The 23,156-nt window shown below is 38.5% G+C and overlaps 1 protein-coding gene across 1 annotated transcript in view; it reads left to right on the top strand.

Moving 5' to 3' along the window:
- The window catches only part of Abca12 (ATP binding cassette subfamily A member 12), a 168,568-nt gene that overhangs the window by 6,598 nt on the left and 138,814 nt on the right, over positions 1-23,156 (top strand). The window contains exon 2 of the mRNA XM_008825667.2: positions 6,408-6,501. Coding sequence (XP_008823889.1) covers positions 6,408-6,501 — 94 coding nt within the window. The remainder of the gene's footprint in view (positions 1-6,407; positions 6,502-23,156) is intronic.

Here is a 23,156-nt window from a genome sequence, read left to right as displayed (position 1 = left end):
ATTCAAGTTAGTACTGCAGAGCAATTCTCAATGGAAATTTGAGGGCGAATTTATATTTGCTTGATATAATTTTATGTGGATGAGTTATAGACTGTAGGCCAATGAATGTGGTCTAAAATCATTAATTCTTCCAATTTGGGGGTGAATAAAAGCAAAGGATATCAAGATACATATATGAAAATCTTATAAGCAAATCGATTATTCTACTAAACAACTAATTTAAAGCAAAACAAACAAAACCACAAAAGACATAGGGCTGGAGTGTAGCCCAGTTGTAGTCTTTTCCTAATGTGCTAATATAATGAAAAGCAAAACACAGACATTCTGCCCTACATTCATATTCTTGCATAAATGACACTCAGTACACTGTCCCTTCATTCTGCTCCCACTTCTTACCCTTCATTCTGCTCCCACTTCTCCCCACGTCATATGAACCTTGTTACCATTGACCATTGTACCATGGAAGGGAGCCCCAGCTTACTGTGGCAGTCTCGTAGAGAGCTTGCGGCCATGCACATCAGAAGAAGGTACCCAAATGGTCTCTGGTGATTAATCTGCACCAACTTCAAGCCTCATTATCTGATGTTCTTGGTCCCTGCCAACCCCTCTGCTTCCTTTTCATTGTTGCTGTTTGTGCCCAAACATCCCTACACTTGCCAAACTCTTGAACAGACATCCCATATAATCAAATAAAACTCACGACAAAGCTAAAATGTATCCTCTAAATTTAACATCTTGGTGTCTGGACAAATAGAATTTCTGGAATTGAAGCTTGTTTGTTATTTTTTTATTCCTTCATCTTTATGCTTTCTTTTTAAAATTGGGTCTGGATTTTTTGAGAAGAAATACAGAGATCTTTTAGTTTCAAAAGTTTTCATTTTAAAATAATATCAAAAGTTGTCAGAACAGTACAGATAGTCTTTTTCTGGAGCCATTTGAGGTTGGTATTCCAATACCCAAATACTTTAGTGTGATTTTCTCTATATAAACATCAGCCAGAGGCACCATCAAATTATCAGACTCAGCTCAGACTTTGCTAGTTGTTGAAACAGGGTCCCATTCAGAATCATATGCCACATGTAGCTCTCATATCTTTCATCTCCAATCTGAAACAGTCTCTCGGACTTCCCTTGCCATCCATGACCCTGACACTCCTGAACCCTCTGGGCCGGTTGTTTTGTACCGTCAGCCCTTTCCTTATTTTCCAGTCAGTCCATTCATCTTGGGCAAGAAAATCATGGAAGCAGCTCTGCCTTCTGCCCATTGCATCTTATTGGTAGTACATTGTGATGTCAGCTTATTCCACGTTGTGGGGAAAATTTGTGTGTGGTTTCCCATTTTTCATGAGCATTCAGTTTATTTCTCTACTTGCTCTGTGTCTATTTATATCTGCAAAGACTTGGGGATGTCTATCTTGCCCTATTAGATATTTCAATATCACATTGCATTTCACTCCTTATATTTGGCCAGTGAATCAAATTTGATGCTCATATTTGGCCATGGATTTATATTTGTGTCCCTGGTTATGTTCTCATTATTTTACAGTCTCTCAACAGTGTAACTATTAAATGCCTTCTGCGTACCTGTACCTATCTATTGATTGATCAATTAATCAATCTAACTCTCTTTATCATCTATGTAATGCTTTAGCTCTGTCCAGCCCTGGAAATAATGGCACTTCAGTAGCAGTGGTCACTCATACCTCTCAGATGTTTGCTGAAAGAAGCCAAGATTTATTGGAAAAATTAGTGTTTTCAGGGCTGGGAAAAAAGTACAAAATGAAAGAGCTTTGGAAGCAAGAGTAGAAAAGCAGGAAATAAGTTTGTGTTTCTGCATACATTTTGGAAATGAGGACCTTGACCCTATTGAATTCCTTCTAGCTTCTTTCTTCTTTATGCTTATAATTCCCCTGATGGATAGTAAGAATCCCAACTCCCTTAATGGAGAAATTTTGGTCAACTTCACCATATGAAACTAATCACCTGCCACCACCTCTCTCTTCTATCCCTAACACTGTGTTCTTCACCCCACTGGGACTCTGACATCCCACATTGGCCTAGCTTATTACTGGGATCCTCCTCACCGTGTTAGAAATGAACTTTCCTCACTTGGCCACTGTGGTTCCTTCAGTTCTAGTGTGGTGCTTACCTCGATGAACTTTACCCAAGGACTTTTGAAATGAATTATTAGGAAGGGATGGAAAGAGAAATAACCGAATGGGACATTTGATATAGTAAATAAACTCGGCAGAGTTTAAAGAACACAAATATCCACTCCCAGTAAAGAATTTGTGATGTAGTGTGAATATGTCCTTAACTGTCAGTAATGCAGGGTGATGAAATGCAAATGAGGCATGTAGCTGTACAGTGAGACAATTAAAATATTAGCAAGATGCTGAAGCTTTAGAAATGGCTTTCCTCAAAGTGTTAAGTACTCCTGTCTCTGTATATATAAAATCAATACACCAGCCATTTGTCAAACAAATGAAAGTCATGGCTTATCCGTTGAGAGCTTGGATCTTTGACATTGTATTTGCTTATGGTAATAGTTGGAATAGTGTTGAGAGCAATCTTGCTGTCATGGAAATTTAAATTTTATGTCTTGCTTTTGTGATTAATTTGTCAACTTTAATACCCCCAAGTATGTAGAGCTTTGTATTATTCCACTGAAATTCAGTATATTGAGATGTTCTCAAACTTCTGTGATGTAAATCTCCCAGAAAATGCAAGTGATAATAGATTTGTTTACAGGTTTTGTGATACCTTTTGCCTTCAACAGGGCCTACAGTGTCTCAAACTTCTCTGATTTAGATTGCATTTTTGTCTGAATTTAAAATGGCTCTGAAATTAATTTTGAAATTTACCAAAAACACTTTAGATCAATCAAAAGACAATTTTAATGTATGCCATAGAGTATGCCCCTTATTTGAATGTGGATGGCTGTGATATAGTGTACCCAGTAGCTGAATTCTCATGAGGTTGCTGTAGGAAGATGCTGACAGATACTATTTTGTTAGAGACTCCCGAAATTACTCAGGCTATTGCCCTAGCCCTTGATGGCCTCCTAGAACTTGAAGGTAAGACCCTACTGCTGAAGATAGAACATTCTCAGACACAGTATTGAGAAATAGAGCTACAGCTGACCTGGAAGTCACTTCCCCTGAAGGCGAGCAATAAGTTTTAAAACTTAATTCCTTATAGTCCACATTTCAAATGCGTCACATCAAATATGACAAGTGCCTTCTTTCCAAGATGTTTGAAAAATAGACTCTAATTGTCAGCTACTTCAGAGAGGAGGCTCGAATAACGACACAGCTTGTCATTCTGTGTGCTCATCTTTTTCCACCATGTGTTCTTAAATGATTTCTTCTTTGGTTTCAAAGCAGCACAGTGATTCTAAACACCTTGTCCTATATATTTTGAGATTTACCTCCATGCTTCCACTCTGCATTGCAATTGAGTCTATGACTTTGGACAAGTTGTACTAACTAGTCTTCCATACCCAGAGAACAAATCAAGGGAGTTGAACTAACATCTTTGATGGCATGGTTGTGTTTGGTAGCCTGGTCTAAGCTGTGGTCCTTTTAACAATGATGTTTTTAAATTCATAAAATAAAAAGAAACTAAATAAATAAGATTGTAAATTAGCCAACTACATTGACATTGTTAACAAAATATAAAAGGATAATTTGCGATAGGCTAAAAATGTGGGCTTTAAAATATATCATTAAATAAAAGGTCTAGTGGAAACTCTATATCTCCTTAATTTTAGCATACTGGTAAGTGTAAATGGCATTTGGTGTATCTGCAATGATCTTAGTGTGATTTTCAAATATCCAAGAGTTCTGATGGTGACAAAGCTACAGGTACCTCCGATGGTCCTTTACTTAAACTTGTGATTGATGGTTGATGGAAATCATAACTACGAGCTACAGAAAATTAAAAAATGTAATGTTTTCTACCATCTATGATTGCAAATGTCCTAAATTCTATTCATCAGATGATACCAAAGAGACTTTACAGCAAAAATATTCTAAGACCTGATAAACAGACCTTCTAGTTAGGTAAGGTAACATATGTCTAGCTCCAGTCTGCTCCAGTGCAATCTGTGGACCTCCTACATGGGAGCTTGTTAGAAATTCAGACCCTCGGGGCTCCCTTCAAATCTACCAAACTCACATACTGATGCTTGCAAGATCCCCAGAAGTGTACATATCACTGTCTAAGAAGTGTCACTGTATGCTAAGCAGTTCCACCTGTCTGGGTGCATTTCAGCTATGATCAAACTGAGCAACTTAAGATACCTGAGATCTAAAAAATATTATTCAATTAAAAAAAAACCTTGCCCTTATACCCAAAGTCTACCTACCAATAAGGAGAATAGTGTTCTTAGACATACAACAGAGTTTTTAGTAGAAAATTTAGGTTAGTAGTTCCTGTAAGTTCAATAATTGATTGAGTTTGAATTGTTTCAAAGCACTGAAGAGCCCCAGGGAGAAACTTCAAGATTTGGTAAAAGCAAATTGTCTCCAAAATGTGAGTGAGGAATTTTAACAAGTCTGACTGCATAACTGAACCGAAACAGTTTCAAGTTTAACTTGATTGAATGCAAGCAAGATTTGTTCTCTATAGTTTGGTTTAATCACCGCAACAATTTTAAACATCAACATTCATGGTTTTGTGAATATATGGTTTTCATTTCTATAGTGCCAGTACTATAGGCCTATAAAATATTGAGCAGATAGTGAGTTTAAAGAAATTGTTTTCAAGCCAGGTATGGTGCCACACAGCTTTAGTTCTAGCACTCAGGAGGCAGAGGCAGGCAGATCTTTGTGAGATCAAGACCATCCTGATCTATATAGCAAGTTCCAAGCCAATCGAAGCTACAGGGAAATACTATTTCAAAAAGACAAAAAAATATTTTTTTCAATACTGGAGATCAAACCTAGGACCTTACACATATTAGAAAGTGCTCTATGAATGAACTATATCCTCAGCTCTCTTTGTACGTTTTAAAAAATTTTATGTGTATGAGTTATTACTTGCATGTATGTAAGTGCACCCATGTCATGCATGCCCATGGAGGTCAGAAGAGGCTGTCAAAGCCCCTGGAACTGGAATTAAAGACAGTTGTTAACTGCCATGTGGGTGCTGGGAACTGAACCTGGGACCTCTGTAAGATCAGCCAGTGCTCTTAACAGCTGAGTCATCGCTACAGTCCCCCTCTTTGTATTTTTTATTTTGAGGCAGTCTGTCTACATTGCCCAAGATAATCTTGAACTCTCTGTAGCCCAGGCAGTATTTGAACACGCAGTCCTCCTACCCCAGCCTCCCGAGTAGCTGGGATTACAGGCCTTTGCTACCAGGCCCAGTTGTGAATTTTTTAAAAAAGACTTCTACACTACTAATTACTATTATTAATAATACTGTGTGTGCATGATGTATACACAAGTGCACACATACTACAGAATGCATATATAGGTCAGAGGACAACTGTGGAGTTGCTTCTCTCCTTCTACCTTTACATGGGTTCCAGGAATCAAACTCAGAATACCAAGTTTACACAGCAAATAAACACCTTCTCCCTCAAACCCCCAGCTCTGTGCATGCTGGGAGAAAAAGCAGCCGCTACTGTGCCTGAAAGTGAAACTGTCTCGCAGAAGTTTCAATGCAGTATACATTTCTTAAACCTGTTTTATACCAGGCAGTGAAACTTAAAGAATGAATACAACACTGTCCTTACCATAAATGAGCTATTAGTTTATTTTGGGAACCAGGCAACCATAGCAGTAAATTAAGTTCTACAATGGAAGTACACAGGATATGACAAGTGAGGTGGCAAAGAACTGTAGGTCACTCACTGACTCAATTATTCACTTTGTGGGCTCATTCATTCACTGCTTTGTTCGACAATATTTATTGGGCTGGTTACCCAAGGCCAGACACTAGTCTTTGTGGCTATGCACAGAATACTGACCTTGGAAACTGTAAAGGTCCAGGTTGAAATTATGCTGGATTTCATATGCCCTGTCTGGAATGTTGAGTCTTACCCAACAGGCCACTGAAGAGTTCTCGAATATTTTTAAGAAAGTTACTGATCAGATTTGAGGTTTGTGATAATCCTTGGGATAGCCATGTGATTGTTGACTGGAAAGGGAACTTCAAAAGAACATTGCGGACTTGGTCTGGAAAGAAAGTTCTCAAGAAGCCGTCTGCATTTTAAAATTCTCATTCTTTTCTTGCTAACGACACCTATAAATGGTGAAGTACCCCCCTTGTGTTGGAATAGTGTCGTTTGACAGGCTTCTTGTACTCACTGGGTTTTTGGGTTTGGGAGAAAATTTTCTTTAATTTATTGGTTCAGGTTCAGTACTACAACTAACATTCTTTTCTGTCTTTACTTTGCAGCTTTGGACACTTGTCCTAATTTTATGGCCAGTCATTATTTTCATAATTTTGGCTATTACTCGGACCAAATTTCCTCCAACAGCAAAACCAACATGTAAGTAAATTTTTGATTAATGTTTGTATTGTACTTAAAATTTTTTGGATACCATGTTAGTGCTACATTCTAAAATTTACTTTTAATAATGTTTCCACTTGGAAGCATTTGCATAAACAATTTGTGTGGTTTTCCTCCAAGTTTCCCAAAACAAGAAGGTGAACCTGAGCTGGCTGTGTCTGTGCATGCTTATAATCCCAGCACTCAGAAGGCTGAGACAGAAGGATCGTTAATTCGAGATCAGTCTGGGTTATATAACAAGACATTATCTTCAGGAAGAGAAAAAGACCAAAAGTCATATCTATAATATTTGTCTAGAAAAATACAGAGCATGTAGGAGGCAGAATGAGTTTAAATCTGTCATTTATTTACATCATGACTCTAACCACGGTCCACACAACACAAACCAGGAACAGTCTTGGACGCTATCAGTCCTACTTTCCTAATAGAAACCATAAACTAGTATTTGATCATCTGAACAAACAAAACTCTGGACTGTAAAATCCTCTTCTAATCTTCATGGCTGAAAGTTGAGGGGTGTAAATGTGTCAACTCTTTTTTTTAAAAAAGAAAATTGTTTCCTAATTAGTGCTGTTTCACTATATGAAGCCACTGCCAAGTTATAAAATGGGCAGACTGCCCAACTCACTTCATTATTTTCTTTTGGATCCAACACAGTAACACAGGAAGGACTCAGAAAGTCCTTAGCATCAAGAGGGAGAGCTTTAAGCCTCAATGATTAGACTGCTATTTTTGATACTTTGTTTTGTTGTTTTCCTTTTTGAACTAGTTTTCTTAGTATGGAAGTAAAAGTCAAGCAAGAGCTTTCAAAGCAACCATCTCCTCAAAAGGTCCTTATAAGACCATTGAAAAAAAAGCAAAGTATTTCAAATAAATTGTAGCAATTGGCTATATAAAAGAATGCAATGCTGAATCATTTTGTAAAGAGATGCTAGTGACACATTAGTGACTTTAAAAGTAAGTATGAAGTTTTTCAATCACGCCATCCTGAGGAGTAAAATGCAAACCACAGTGGCATCTACTTGAGTTGTGAACAACAGTATAATTCAGAAGGCATCAATTCAGCTGGTGTGAAGCATTTAAACTAGAGATAGAGCTGGAATCAACATTCAGTAGCGTGTTATGTCTAAAGGACTTTGCCTAAGAAATTACATAGAGTTGTTGATCTTGTCATTATCAAAACAGCAATACTTCATTCTCTACACTGTATGCATATAAGCTCTTTCCAACAGATTGATTTCACATGTAAGAATTTGTTGTGTATCTTTGTGTGTCTTAAGAACTAAGAAGTGACATACGGACTTCAAAAATAACATACTCAGCACATAGTGGAACTATTACTCTTTGAAGTGTTCTGGTTTAAGACACTAATGATTAATTTGCTGACTATAGTCATGGGTCTTACTAACTCCCTTCAGATCATTTCTAGCAATTTCTGGTTCCTAAGGATTTTTTTTTTCAGTTATATAGACTCTTCTTGTGAAACTTCTAAGCAAAAAATAAAAGGTTTGAGAATGAATTAAACTAATTGGTATTACTTGATGATATTTAGAGATTCATGGAGGAAATCATGTAGAAATCGCATCATCTCACTATGCTAGCAAGAAACTAGGGAAATAAAGTGACCGGTATCTCCAGGCCTAATCTGGAGGTTTTGGAAAAGCACAGTTTCAGAAATAAGATGAAAAACCATTTTGAATATGTAGCTACTACTATACTGTAGTAATAATTGGTTATAAACAGACTGTACCTATAGGTATGGAAAGACAAAATTATAGGAGAGTTCAAACACTGAATATGTGTTTACCTACCTCTTAGAAAATATAAGCCTTGATTGGAAAAACCAGCTGATGGATTTGTTATCAGGACTGGAAGGGACCAGCTCATGTTATACATGAGAAGCCCAGAGGCCAGAGAGATTGTGGTTTGCCAAAATTCAATCTTGTAGACACGAGAAAAAGGTATCAGAAACTGGTTACCTTTTCTAAGTCTTTGTTCTGGAGATTTTGAATCCATCTTAAGTATCTTAGCACTAATTCTTTCTAAGGCTGGGTAAATAAGGGCCAAATAAAAACTATGCCCAGGATTTCAACACATAATAGAGTGTAAAATGTGATTTTATAGCTGAAGGTGCTTTTCTGGAGAGCAATTAAAGAATCTAAGACTATGACCTAGTCTTACATGTTACCTCCCCCACTTCCCCCAGCCCCCTGTAGTAGAAAGGCATAATTTCCAGATGACAGTTTGGGTTTAGGTATTTTTATGTTGTTGTTTTATTTGCTTTGGGTCTCATATTTATTTATGATTCTGAAAGACTAAAACCAGCTAAATAATAATAAATACTATTAATAAATATTTCTCGATCTCCTACTGTATGTCAGATGGTGACTGGGTTATTCATTTCATAGCTGAGAAAACTGATGTGGAAAGGGTGGATCACTTAACAAAGACTGCACAGTTAATGAGTGGTGAGGTCAGACCCAAGCAATCTGGTTATAGAATCTAGTACTAAGCCATTGGACCCATAATTCTCACATCCAGTAGTTAGTATTCATTTTTCATGTTGTATCATTAGCATTAGCAAGAGAGGACCAAACCTTAGGAGTTAAAAATATAAGCACCTCTATCATGAAATTAAAAAAAAATGTTAGTGGGAACAGGTGCCTGAGATGTGCAACTCAGTCTTCCTTGATATTAGTATTCAGTGTAGCATGCTCTGACTCGCCGTGTGTCACTGGGTTGTGGTATGAGGGAAGTCAGATCCTGTTTTAAAGAGGTAAAATTCTATGGTTGCTAGTTGGGCAATAAAATAATAAGGATGAAGCTTTAGACTACACCCCTTGATGAAACTTGGTCATGATGAGAAAGATATTTATAATCCCAGGGCCACATTCTGCACCCAGAATAACTTGGCAGGTCTGTAGGACTCCATAAACCACATGGAAAAATACAGTCAGTGACTCAAAGGACTCCGCTGTCCTGTCTTGGCTGCCGGGCACCTGGAGAAGTCTGACTTTGGGATGATTGAGGAAGCTGCTGTAGTCCCAGTGCCGTGTGAGCCTGTGCAGACTTACGCTTGGTATCATCTGCCTTCTTTCACTCTCTTCTGTGTTGCAACAAACAGCTCTTGCAAATGGTAAATCCCCAGGGAAAACCTCCCAAGCCTGGTAGGGAGGCTTCTTGTTCACACAGGGAGAAAAGGGCTGTGGCACGAACTTTGAAGTCAGTCCAATCTCTCGCAATCTCTACATGTGGGAACTTGTCAAGAGACAGACTTCAGAGAGCAGACTCCATGCTTAGGAGCAAAGGCAAACAAACAAACAAAAATTCTTTAAAGTTCACTTAGACAAAGCCCATCTGTAATATACCAAATACTTGTCTCCTTTCGATGCATGTAGACCCATGAAAGATCAGGCAAGTGGGTGACTGCAAGATTTTTTCCAAGAACAGTAAAATCCTGCCATACTAAGAAAAGTCGATGCCAAAGAAATTCCATCCTTCCCAACAAGGCATCACACTTTTTGTGACTTAAATAAAAATATAATTGTTTTTCAAGTGGTTGAAAATATTGCTAAAAGCATAATGGAAATTATGTTGCATAAATATGACTGTATACCAAATTACACCTCAAATATTTTTTAAAGCTGTCACTTCCTTAACACCCCTGTTCCCTCAGAGAATCACAAATTCGTCTACCTCATGTTAGATGATCAGAGCTGGCAGCAGCCAGGGTCAACTGAATGACATCAAGGTCTGTGTTATCATAGGGTTACACTGAGCTCTGTTCATCCAGATGTGACTTAATAGTTTTGATGAATACAAGCTCAGCCAACAATCTGAGCATGTCTTCTGACCACCAAAGCATATCTTATGTCTTTAGGGACCCATGAAAATAGTAACAGAGGTGATGAACATTTATTGGACACTTCAGTATGTGGTGGACATTATGCTGATTCTTCTGCATTTATGATCTCAGTTAACATATCATCTGTTTTAGAGATTTTGAAGGTTAAAAAAAATGAAAGCACAGGTTAAGTAGTTACCAATGCCTGGATTTTAGTCAGTTTTCTCCTGCGTATGGGTGTATTTATCCAGCTTGCTGGTGTTAATAATCATGACCCTGAGGCTTGACTCAACTTTGCTTTCTTCCACCCACCATGTATTAGTACTGTTATAGATTGAAAAGTGACCTTAATTGATTTTTCAACCTATCAGCAAGTCTAGGAAACAATATTATAAGGAAGATTGAAACTATTGATCAGTTGCTGGTTTGTGGAATCCGTAGTTGTTTTAATTTTGAGGTCAGATTTAAGAAGCCATTGAGTCGACTTTTGCTGGCATCTCTCTGGTAAGAGTTACAGAAGGCAGGGAGATGAGGCATTTTCTGTTGACTTTTCCTGTGGTATAGAAAGGAGGGCAGACACCTGTGTGCAGGATGCCAAGATGTATCTGCTCTCCAACTTTCCCACAAGTCAATGGGAACCATCAAAGGACTCAGAGTTCATAACTTGGCTTACTATCTTGATTGGTTAAAAAAATATGGATTGAACTTGACTGTGAAAGTGAACTGTCTGTTTCTCTGACAGCAGGTCTAGGGAGAAAATGAGAAGAAAGATTGAAATTGCTGATCAATTGGTGGTTGTGGGATCCATGCCGACTGTTGTACTTAGGTTGAAAGGGTTTCTGTACAGGGACCATCAGGACTCAACACTAGTCATCATTTGTTGCGGATTGCCCCACCTGATTTCTCCATTCTCAGGAGTTCCAGCACCACCAGTCAGTCTCTCAACTTGAAATGCCAGAGTCATCTTTGACTTCTGTCTTTCCTCACTTCCCATAAGCAATAGCGCTCAAGTCAGAATCTGTCTTACGAAATATGTCCTGGAGTTACCTGTACCTTTCCATCTTTCCTGTTACCCTTTGACATCTAGATTCCATTGTTTCATGCTTGGATTGCTTCCTTATCTGAGAGGGACAGAGAGAGATACAGAGAGAGAGGGAGAAGGAGAGGGAGAGAGAGGGAGAGGGAGAGAGAGGGAGAGAGAGAGAGAGAGAGAGAGAGAGAGAGGGAGAGGGAGAGAAAGAGAGGGAGGTGCTCTTTCTAACTCTTCTAACATCTGCTTTCCCTAATAGACTGTGGGTTAAAGACCTTCATAATGAGGATTTTCTCAACTCCATCTTCTTTCTGTTCTGCAGTAGGGTACCTGTGTCTGAAGAGAAGCTGTCTGAACATTCTTTTCATTCCATGTTCTTTCTTTGATGCTTCTGTCTTGTTAGAATATAAGTTTATATCTTAGCCCCTATCTTTGTCTGATTGCTCAAATTCTAGTCATTCTTGTTATGTCTCTTTGTTGTTGAGATATTGGCTTATAATTGTGTCTTCAGGTTAAATGCCTCTACCTTGACTCACATTTTCAGCAGAGACCATGTCATGGCATCAGAGTCATATCAGATACAATCTTGTTCCTGACATAAAGAGCAAATAGAAATTCAACAAGTCAAAATATGAGACAATTTAGAAGATTGGTATGGGAGATTGGATGGTACAATTGACTCAAAATTGGTAGTAAAAATACTCTGTAAATATGAAATGAGTAAGGGGCAAACAGGTAGCTTGGTTTGCTTTAATTTTTACTTCTCACACCCAGGCGCATATGAACATGTTACCAAAAATGTCTATAATGTTCATATCGAGAGTGGACAGTGAATATAGAGCTCATTATTCCTTCCAACTGGGTCCACCTGAGAATTCCCATTACTAATACTTGGAAATTCTGAATGATAGGACACATTTTTATGTAGGAGATTTAATAGTCTACTTCTTAAAACATTTCAGAAAATGCTAGAACACTTTCTGAATTTCATACCTAAGGCCTTATTTTTCAGTCAGCAGTCAACGACTTTTTTGGAAACACTACTGAAACTTCACATGACAACATGAAGATGAATTCCATGAAACATAGGAATTGAGATGACAGTTACACTGGGATGTTTGCTCAGAGCTGTCTGAGACAAGCAGCTCTGCCTCACTCCTCCTTGGCTGGCTACAGCCCTGGCTGCCAATTGCCCACCTTCCCCAGCTCCTGCCGTGACTCTTCCAGGGCAGATAGATACACCCTAAGGCCAGGCAATGTGACTGGATCTCTCAACTGATGTTCTCTTGAGTTAAATGCAGAGTTACACCAGAGAACCAGAAATGCCTTTAAAGTACAAGAAAAGCTAGCGACTAGAAAATTAGGAGAAAGAATAGCTGTTGATTGCACTTATGGGCTTGTTTATTTTAGCTTCTATCCATTCTGCATCTTTCCTTCCTTGGGAATTTGTCTGACAGTTCTCAGAAGCTGCTGCATTGGAACTTGGTATGGGAACCACACACATGATTTGTCTTTTTCACTCTTTTCTCTTCTCTTCAAAATAAGCAGGGGACCTACTGTTACTCTCAGATAAGGAACACGAATGTCCACGTCTGTAAGAATAATTGAATAATTATTTTTAATGCTCTTATAAGAATAGTAACATCACTTCCTGAAGTCGCCAACCTCATTTGTTATCTCTAGTATGTGTGCGAAGCCGAGATCCAGAATTGAAAATATCATTTCAGTTGATTCCCCTTTACTTGGGATGCAGAGAGCCCAGATTGGCTCACAGGTGAAGGATGACTGACGTGGTTGGCTGACCACATCTTCCCAACTGACTATTCATTAAAACTTTCTTCCAAGCATCGCTCCAGAAACCTGGCCTACCAAACTTTAGTCATTTGATGCTACTCTCACTATTTAAGTTTTCTCATTCTTTGTGATTAGGTCACATCATGTCCTTTGTCTTTGATAAATGAACCAGTGTATTTTTAGAGCAAAGTAGCCCATGTGGAAGAAATGCCACAGCACCTAATAGACTCGTTTTTTGGTCAGTTGGAATTTCATTGTAGATTAGAATAAGGATGCCCTATAACATCTTCACATTTTAAAAATGTAAGAGCCATATTTGTTTTGGTTATATACTTACATATTTATAGTCTAAATAATGTTGCTGTCATTGTAAGAGTCAGTGTAGAGATTGAAAAACCAGATTCAGATCTAGACTGCCTGTATAAACACACCTTGGGATAGTCTGTTGGATGCTCTGAGCCTCAGTTTCCACATATGCATATAAGAGAAATATAGTAGCATGCAGTTTATGGAGTGGCTATGAAAATTAAATAAGTTGGTAATTATTAAATGCTCAGAAAAATTCTTGATGCACAGGGATAGCAGCCTCAGTGCTGGCTATTACTTTTATAATATGTTAAGTATATAAACTATATCACTGATTGTTTGAATACCATTAAGCTATCCTAGAGTCTAGTCATTATATGACAGGAATACTCGATTGGAGTTTCTCAACATGCATTCTTGCCATCATTGTTTATGTAAAGGGAACCTGTTAGGTATCTGAAACGCTGATGAGGAAGGCCATGCGCACGCAGCTCCTGAGGTGTGGAGGAGGGCAGCAGTGCACTGACCATGATGAAGTAATGGGGCTCATCCCACAGTGGAGGTAGGACTTAGGAGCACAGGCATCAAACGAGATGAAACTGGAAACTTTACCCAGGATCTAGACTGAGGCTGCAGCAGGGCAAATACAGCTCAAATTTAAGCAAAAAGTTTAAAAATCAATTATATTTTAATACAATGACTTTAGAAATCAAAAATCAGTGCAAAAACTATAGCATGAACAAAATATGAAAGTTGAAAATAAAATCAGGAGCACCATTAGCAATTTCTGTTTGCTATAGGCGCCATTGTGGCTCACACAGTGCTGCTTAGACTATCAAGGAATGCTTTATACGCAAATTCTGTCTCAGCAGGAGTCCTGAGGGACTGTAGAAATTTGTGAGGTAGACAATTATGTCTTTACATTTCTTACAGACACCAGCTATCATGGGTGGGGACACAGGACAGGAATTCCCAGTCTAATGTCTAAGGAAGATGCTTGTATAGGAGATAGAACCAAAACTATTAGTCTTTATCTTGAAGGGGATGAAAAGCCACTGGAATCTTTTATTTAATTAATTTGATTTTATAATGTTTTTGTATTTTTCTGTTCAAGTTCACTAATAAATAATGTAATGAAAGTATTCATATTCTAAAATATGGAAATCCTACATAATTTTGCTTTCTAAAGAGAATCATTGTTAACATTGAGTGTGCAGATGTTCTGACTGTTTAGTGCACAGCCCAAGCATATAACGTACACACATTCTCACACATGCATAGCACACAACCCACTTGAAACAGCTGGGCTCAGATGGCCTTTTGTGGAAGGGTCAGTGATGTAAGAGCAGAGGACCCATCTGGGCATGCTGTTCTGGAAACTACTGCTTCCATTTTACTCTTCCTAGTCCCTTGATTGTCCTGGAAATATTATAGGGCTGCAAGGTCTATAGATACACAGTTAGTTAGTTCCCTGTTTTGTTTTTTTTTTTTTAACACTCTTTTTCTTTAATTATTTACGTTCTGTATTTTGAAAATCCAGGTTTCTTTTTAAAAAATAGAGAATGATAGTGCTGGGTGTGGTGGCACAGTCCTTGAATCCCAGCACTAGGGATGCAGAGGCAAACAGATCTCTGAGTTTGAGGCCAACATTTTCTACATCGGGAGTTCTAGGCCAGACAGGAGTATATAGTGAGAGCCTGTCTAAAAACTAATAAGTTTAAAAAATAGAGAATTATTCTCTATAATATGGAGGCTTTCATAGAAGGTTAGTCTTGCTGTCTAGCCTCACAACACTGTCCAAATGAAATCAATAGCTGAGCAAAGATGTGAGGGATGGAAATACAGTTAACTAAAGAGGAAATAATACAGAAAGTCATGTGCTTTTAGCAGTGCTTTTCTCTTTTGTATTCTCTCCCTGAAAGTCTGCCAGATTGGTGAGGAAGGATAGAAACATTTACAATCTCTTGAGCAGGTGTTCCTCCAAAATAATTTCATAGTTAAGTTACATGCCCAGAGGAGCCTAGTTTCACATGAACAAGTGCTTCACACACTGGCAGGTAGCACTGTGCTCATGCTTCATACATATCAGAACAGTGAGGCATGTCCACATCTCCTTGCTATTTTGAAATTGCTGCCTTGTGTAGAAACAGTACAGAGATGCCTCTGGAGACTCAGACAAGGTTGGGCCTCATGAATAGGATGGCTTCCATCCTCAAGCTGCTTCCAGCCCAATTGTGGAGTGAAGGAGCACACTTGAAAGGCTGGGTGTCATCATTAATCAAAAAAGTTAAATGTGATTAAAGAACTGTATTTGGCATAGAACATTGTATAGGATAGGCACTTAAATATTTACTGATTAATTAACTGGAATATGTGACAACAGTGTAAGTACTTGGGCACTAAATATTAGTACTTGAGTATTGAAGGAACAGCATATGGATGAAAACTATTGGATGTTTAAAATAAGAAAGCATTGCTTTGAGTTAGAGTGATAAGAATGAGTCCAGATTAAAGTGTGCTAATAAAGGAAAACATGAATATGCAACAGGAAAAGAAGTGGTTTGAAGGGCTTGAAATCCCGGAGGCAGGGAAGGGAAGCTCATCTGACCAAAATACAGTGTCTTTCTGGAGAAGAGAGGAGCTCAACTAGGATGGAGGTGGATTCTTGCAGGGCTTTGAGTACAAGACCTGTGACTTTATCGTGTGGTGATGGAGCCCGTGAAGCTATATGGGCAGTTATTCCGTTTTTCATTTTTCAGCTATAAGAAGCTAGAAAGGTTGTTTTTTTCTTCCACAATTGTTTATATGAATATCTGGACAGATGTTCCTATCATTAGCTCTGTGTCATCTGTTGCTCTATAACAGCCCCCACCCCCAAATTAATGGCAGCACCAATGAACTTCCCTTCCTGTTCCCCTGGATTAGACATTAGGGAGTGGCTTCACTGTGGGTGTTGCTCAAAGTTTCTCATAATCTTGCATCAAGATTTTGGCGAGGGCTGCTGGGAACTCAAGACTTAACTGAGGCTTGATCAACTCTTTCTAAGGTAGACTGCTCGCATGTCTAGCGCACTGTTATTAGTTGTTGGTGGGTGGCCCGTTTGTTTTTCTCAATAGAGTCCTTACCCTGGACTGCTTGAGTGTCCTTGTACATGGAAGCTAACTTTCTTCAAACCAAGCAATCCAGGAGAAAACCAGGTAGAAATGTGGCTTCTTGTGATCTAGCTTTGGAAGTGCTGGAGCCTCACATCTGCCACATTCTGCTGCATTAAAAACAAATCATTAAGCCTGACCTGTATTCAAGGGCAGGGGAACAAAGCTCCACTCTGAAGGAAAAATTCCGAAGATTCCAGTAATACTGTTTGAATAAACACACAACCTAACAAGGTTCAGTGGTGCAAGAAGAGCTTGAGTAAACCTCATTTGCTTGAGATGCTTGACCCCATGGGGCAGAATCCTTATCAGTTTCCCTAGCACCTTGCATAGTGCCTGTATGTTGAGTCATCCTTACATAATTTTTGAACTATAGCTATTTTATAGATGAAGGCATTTATTTTCACAGATGTTGCTGACTGAACTTACCAAGTGTTGAAGTCAAGATTTAATTCAGTTTTGCTATGCGTATCCACTTTCCACTCACTGTGGGATCTGTCAAATAGAATCACTCATGTCTATTAGATATGCTCACCTTGCTGTTGGCATAGCTAACAGACTCACTCTCTGGAATATTGCCTGGCACTTAGTAGTCACCTGCCAAATATTTGTTAAGCAAATGGATAAATTTAGTGCAACAATAATTGAGGCCAGAGTATAAAGAAGTCTGTTCAAATTTACTCACAAGTCAATGGAAAACTGAGGAATACAGTGAGAGCACATCCTTCTGAAGGATTGTGTCATGCTTATTGATAGGACGTAATACTTAAAGTTCAGAAGTTAGGTACTAAAATACAGAAGATGAGGAACTCCTGTGGTTTAAGAAGTTTTATGATGACTTATTGCAAGAACTTTATGACAAATGAACTTTGTATCATGAGGGCATTGTTTTAGACATCCTGTTTTCAAGAGTAGAGGTGGGGTGTGTGTGTGTATATGTGTGAGGGAGTAGTAACAAGTGTGAACCAGCTGGACTTCCTTCTGGAGGAGCAGTATACATTGAGATTTAACCCACAAAGGCCAACGGATGAGTTAGGCTACCAGATGCTACACTGTGGCTCTCCTGTACCTCTCTATGCAGCTCTATCATGATTTATTCTGGAAAAAAACTTGTACCAAAATTGACCGTAACTTTTATGAAAGCTTTACTCCCCATCAGTGAATCCTGTTAGCTTTACTCCCCATCAGTGACTCCTGTTAGCTTTAATAAGCTGTTTGGGGGATTTATTTTAAATAGAGCTCCAAAAACTAACAAAAAATAAAAAAGGGACATGACTTTGTTACCTGGACTATCTTCCTTCCAAACGTAGGCCAAGAGCTAAAGCTTGAGGTTCTTATTTTGTTGGTTTATCCTTAGCCTGATGTGGAATTGAGTATGTAATCCAGAAGGTAAACCACAGGGACAAGTAAAGTTCAGGCAGGTTCAGTTTGTGGTTGTTAGCAAATCTGTGTTTACATAGGCAATGTAGCCAAACCTCCAGAATAAGAAGCAATCAAATTTTCTGCAATATTCATGCAAATAGTATTATATTGTAGCTCATAAAACCTAAAGCAAATGAACAATGAGATCAGACTTATTTTAAACATCATGAAAGTGGCTTAAAGTATTAGAACCGTGACTTCAATCCCTGCTTTGTTACATAGATTTCCACATACCTCAACGTGGGCAACTAATGAATACTCAACTACTCTTTATTTTATTTTTATCTGTGTGTATGTATGTATGCATGTCTCTCTGTGTGTATGTTGTGTGTGCGGGTACCCAAAGAAGTGAGAAGAAAGCATTGGATCTCTGGAGCTGGAGTTATAGGCAGTAGTGAGCTATTAGACATAGGTGCTGAGATCTAGACTCCAGGCCTCTGCAAGAGTAGTAAGTGTTCTTAACTGCTGGGCCATCTCTCCAGCCCCCGTTCAGCTAATCTCAAGCCAACACTCATCTATAATGGCACCATGTGGAACTCAAAAGAGAACACAGATTTTTAGGTTAAAACATCTACAATCAGGTCATCATGAGTGTAAAACCCATAGATTATTAGATCATCAACTCTGATAGCAAGAGCAAAGAACCAAAAATGCACTAAGATTTTTTTTTCTTAAAAATTACATTTTCACCCACCTTCTGGCTCTCAACTCTTTTCTTACACATTTCAGTAAGCAATAAAATAAAATCATTTATGTGCTCCAAATTTAATGTTACTTTCCCCCAGTCTCTTAGTTTTGAATATTTACATTTGTTATTTTCTTTGCAAATTACTTCTTAAGATGTTCTATGTGAAATATACAAAAATTTAATAAAAATATCGAAGTTACAATTCCATTTCCCTATTGTCATAATCTCATTAAAATTACATTTTTCCTAATCATATACCACAAAGTAGATGTACATAATCAACATTTTGATCTTTTCACTATGTGGGTCCCAGAAATCATAATATATCCCCAAAATAATATCTAAAGAGTTGAACATTGCGAATCAAATTATAGAAAAATAAAAAGAAATGATCTATTATAAAGTCTGTGCAGGGATGCTTTAAGAAATAATATGCACTAAAATTTAAAATAACAACAACAAGAAGATCTTGGAACTAAAGAAGTTAGACAAATCTTAATATTGTAGTCAGGCGTGGTTTCACATGCTTTTAATCCCAGCACTTACGAGCCAGGGGCAGGTGGATCTCTGTGAGTTCAAGGCCAGCCTGGTCTACTTAGTGGGTTCCAGGACAGCTGGGGCTACAGGGAGACTCTGTCTCAAAAAGACCAAAAAATCTTAATATTTTAAATGGACTTAAGTTGAATCTTGAGGAAGAATAATAGGCTAGTTGGATTTTCAGGGAGACTAGTGCATTTTTACAAGGATGGATGGGGATGAGCCCAAATCATGATGGCGAGAATGTAAGGTAAGTAGAGTTTCATAGCTTCAGGGACTCTTCTCTGAATCCAAGCTGAATTTGTTTCCACTCCGTCCTCACCCTCCCCTGCAATTGTAATTTACCAAGTATGTGTGGATTTGTTTGATGCCTATTTCCCTGGTCTCTCCCTAACAAGATCTGTGCCAAAGAGTCTTCCCTACTGCACATCAGCAGCACTTATTAGCACATCACAGAGTATCAGTAGATCAATAAATGCAGCCTGGTCCCTTAGATTCCAGAGGAAAACACACTTATATGGGTAAAATGGGACCAAGGGATTTGGAATCTCAACTACCAGGGTGAAGATATTGGAATATTTTTATCTGATAAAAAAATGAAAAAGAGCACATGAAAATAAGAATCTAGTGTTCTGTGTGTACTAATCAGATTGAATGAGAAGGCTCAACTGGGATAAGGAAAGGATGAAGCCAAAAAATTTATGCAGTCATTGAAATCATAAAAAGCAGTGGGCACTCTCGCTAATAAATTGGGAGACCAAAAATGGGGAAAATGAATACATTTTAACACTACTGGGAAGAGAGAATTAGCAGGATATGGTGGAGATTAGATTTGGAGGACAAAAAGGATAGCCAGGAATAAAAACACGCCTGGTTTTTGACCCAGGAGTTTTCTTACTTTTATTCTGACCATCTAAATTATCCTAAGATTTGCGAAAAGACATAAACTTCTTTGATTTCTATACTTACATATCAGATTATATATGTGAAATTGTTCCAAGAGAAACACATTGGATACAAATCCCCATGATTCTAAATTAGGAATGTTGAAAATAAATAAACTTGAACCATAGTAAAAATGAATCCATCTGTGAGGAGGTGTTAATCTACTGTTGTTATTCCTGTCTTGTGTCCTAGCTTCATTCCTATTTGCACAGTGGTGATTTGAAGTGCCAAAGTTTTCTCTGAATGCTATGACCATAATCCTTTTCTTTTTAAATTTTCTTAGACTCTCCTATTCTTTAGTAGATGCTCAAGAATTTTTTTATTGCATAGTTGGATAGATGAGTAGATAGAGAGTTACATGAATGATTTATGGAGGTTTAGTCAATGATCAGTGAAGTTTAAAAACAAACCCCAATTCCCCTTTGCCACAAAAACTCATTTGAGGAGTCCTTGTGTCTGTCCCTCAATCAGCAATATTATGATAAATGTAAGAATGGACAGTCTTAAGAATGGACAGTCTTTTTTCCCCAAGAACAGGTGTCTTCATTCTCAGTTTCATTTCCTTAATCAAATCAAGTGATTTACCTCTTCCCATTTATTAAAATTCTGGTTTGAGCTGATGACAAATAACTCCATGTTAAGCCTCTGACAGCTCCATTTCCAATCTCCCAGTCAACTCGATAAAAAATGAATCTAATCCAGCTCAGTTCCAGCTATTGAGACCTGATGGTTTTTCATTATGTCAAACAAACTTCTTTGCAATATCTAAAGAAAAATAAGGATATGTGGGTTTGTTATAAGTGTTCAACGTATCTAATCCTAAACAATTTATCTTTCTTTTCTCCAAACCGGCCATTGCATGGTGTAAGGAATAAATCCGCCCCATATTAAATCATCCAAAAGAGAAGGTTAGAAGCCAGTCTGCCTTTCCCTCTACCTCCACATCCTTCAGTCACGAAGTCCTGCCAATTTGCCCTTCCAATTGTCACTTGAAACTCTGTCTCCATCTCTACTGCCAAGGCCTCAGTTTACATCACCACTTGACCATCTGTCACAGTGGAGTGAGTTTTATCTTAGTTCCATGCCTCAGTTTTAGTCGTCTTCTGTTTACCTTTCATAGCGATGTTAATTATTTTCCTAAACACAAATCTATACACACCATTTCCCTCCTTAATAGCCTCCAGACTCAACATGATTTTCTCAAATTCCATCATAGAACACTTTAGACCTTTTAAAATCCGACCATCTCCTTTGACAGCTCCTCCCTGCCACAGCTGCATACATCACACTGCAGTCACTTCCAGTCAAAAAGTAAAGGAAAGGCTGCCATGGCCTTATAAATGGGATCTAGAACATTCAGTCATGTGGTGGTGCAGGGGCCTGTCTTATAGGGATAATGAAATGACCGGGTGAGCCAATTGCTTTATATCTGAATTCAAGGTATTGCATTCCTATGGGGTTTTATTGTACTTCAGGCTTCTCCAAGGTTTAGCATACATTCATGCCTTTGCATATATTATTTTTTCCTTCCTTACCATTCTCCCTGCTAGCTCTAACTTGTCCTTCAAAACTCACAGCAGTTGCTCTCCCCCATAGCCCAGTCACCAAATTGTATTGAGCCCAGATCTCATACTTTGTGTACTGTGTGCACAACTTTATCATCATACACACATTATTTCAATAGTAATAGTTTACACATTTCTTCCTGAATCCCAGCACCAGCATTATACAGCCTTCTTCATACACATCCATGGAGCGCGTCAGCCTACTAAGGGGAAGAATTTCGTTTTTCATACTTATATTTGCTCTTAAGATCCATCCCAGTTGCAAGTGTATAGAATTTGAGATCTGTATGGAAGTTAAAGATCTGTACTTCTGGTAATCCATTAAAACAAGCATTTGACAATACTTTCTAGCCTGCTTAGCACATCCTAAGCCAATTTGGCCACTCATGACCATTAGGTTCTTCCCAGTAGACAGTATTAATAATTAGCTACTAATTAGAGAGAGGTGAGCTCTGTGGGTCTCATCCCCCACAATCTTGTTGGTAGTCTGTGTATTTAAAATAAAAACAAGCCTCATAGTTTGCCACACAGTAAAAAGCATTTATTAGAAAGCATGCACTAAGTCAGTTCCATGATGTTCCTCGTGAAGCTGAATGAAGTCCCAGCTCCTTTCTTACAGGCATTCAGACTAGGACGTTGATGGCAAAGTGCAGTGGGGCACGTGTAGCAGTCCTCCCCAGCGGGGAGCATTAGCTCCAGGGTTTCCTGGTCAGTGGGGGTCATAAGTCTGGCTAGGAATCCCACCCTGCACATGTTTCTGAGTATTCTGGAACCCTGCTGTGTGTGCTGATTCTTAGACCCTGGCCATGTAATGGTGGAAAGGTCTTTATGGTGTTTTATCCACCCCACCCCCCATTAATTGGAACACCACTCATTTCACTGCTGAAAACTTATTTCTCATGCCCCTCACCTCTGCTCTCCTTCATTTAGACTCAACTCTCTCTGGACTATGTCTTCCTGATGTGGAACTTCTGAAGTTCCCTTTGAATCATAAGCCATAATTAACTAGACAGTTAACTGAGAATTGCTAAGTTGTAGATTAAAATTAATAAATATGCTTGGCCCACTATACCTAATGTATCTTAAACTAAGTTACAGATCAACTTGGATCCTCTGGCTAGTCACGATGGGTGCTTGCTAGCCCCCTCCTGAACCTGGACCCTAGTAAGTGCTGCTTCTTCTACCATCTACCATAACAGTGGTAACAGCTGCCTTTTAAGCTTTATTATAAATACCACTTGAATGTCACTTACATTTGGAGTCTGTCAATTAGTAGTATTGCCTACCTTCCCAAGTACCTTTATGTTTAATGTCCTTCTGAGAGCAGATTGATGCTTTGTGGAACACTCCT

This window comes from Nannospalax galili, unplaced genomic scaffold (genome assembly GCF_000622305.1).
Source record: "Nannospalax galili isolate Female #2095 unplaced genomic scaffold, S.galili_v1.0 scaffold127, whole genome shotgun sequence".
In the NCBI taxonomy this organism is placed as follows: domain Eukaryota; kingdom Metazoa; phylum Chordata; class Mammalia; order Rodentia; family Spalacidae; genus Nannospalax; species Nannospalax galili.
This window is presented reverse-complemented; position numbering and strand designations above follow the sequence as displayed.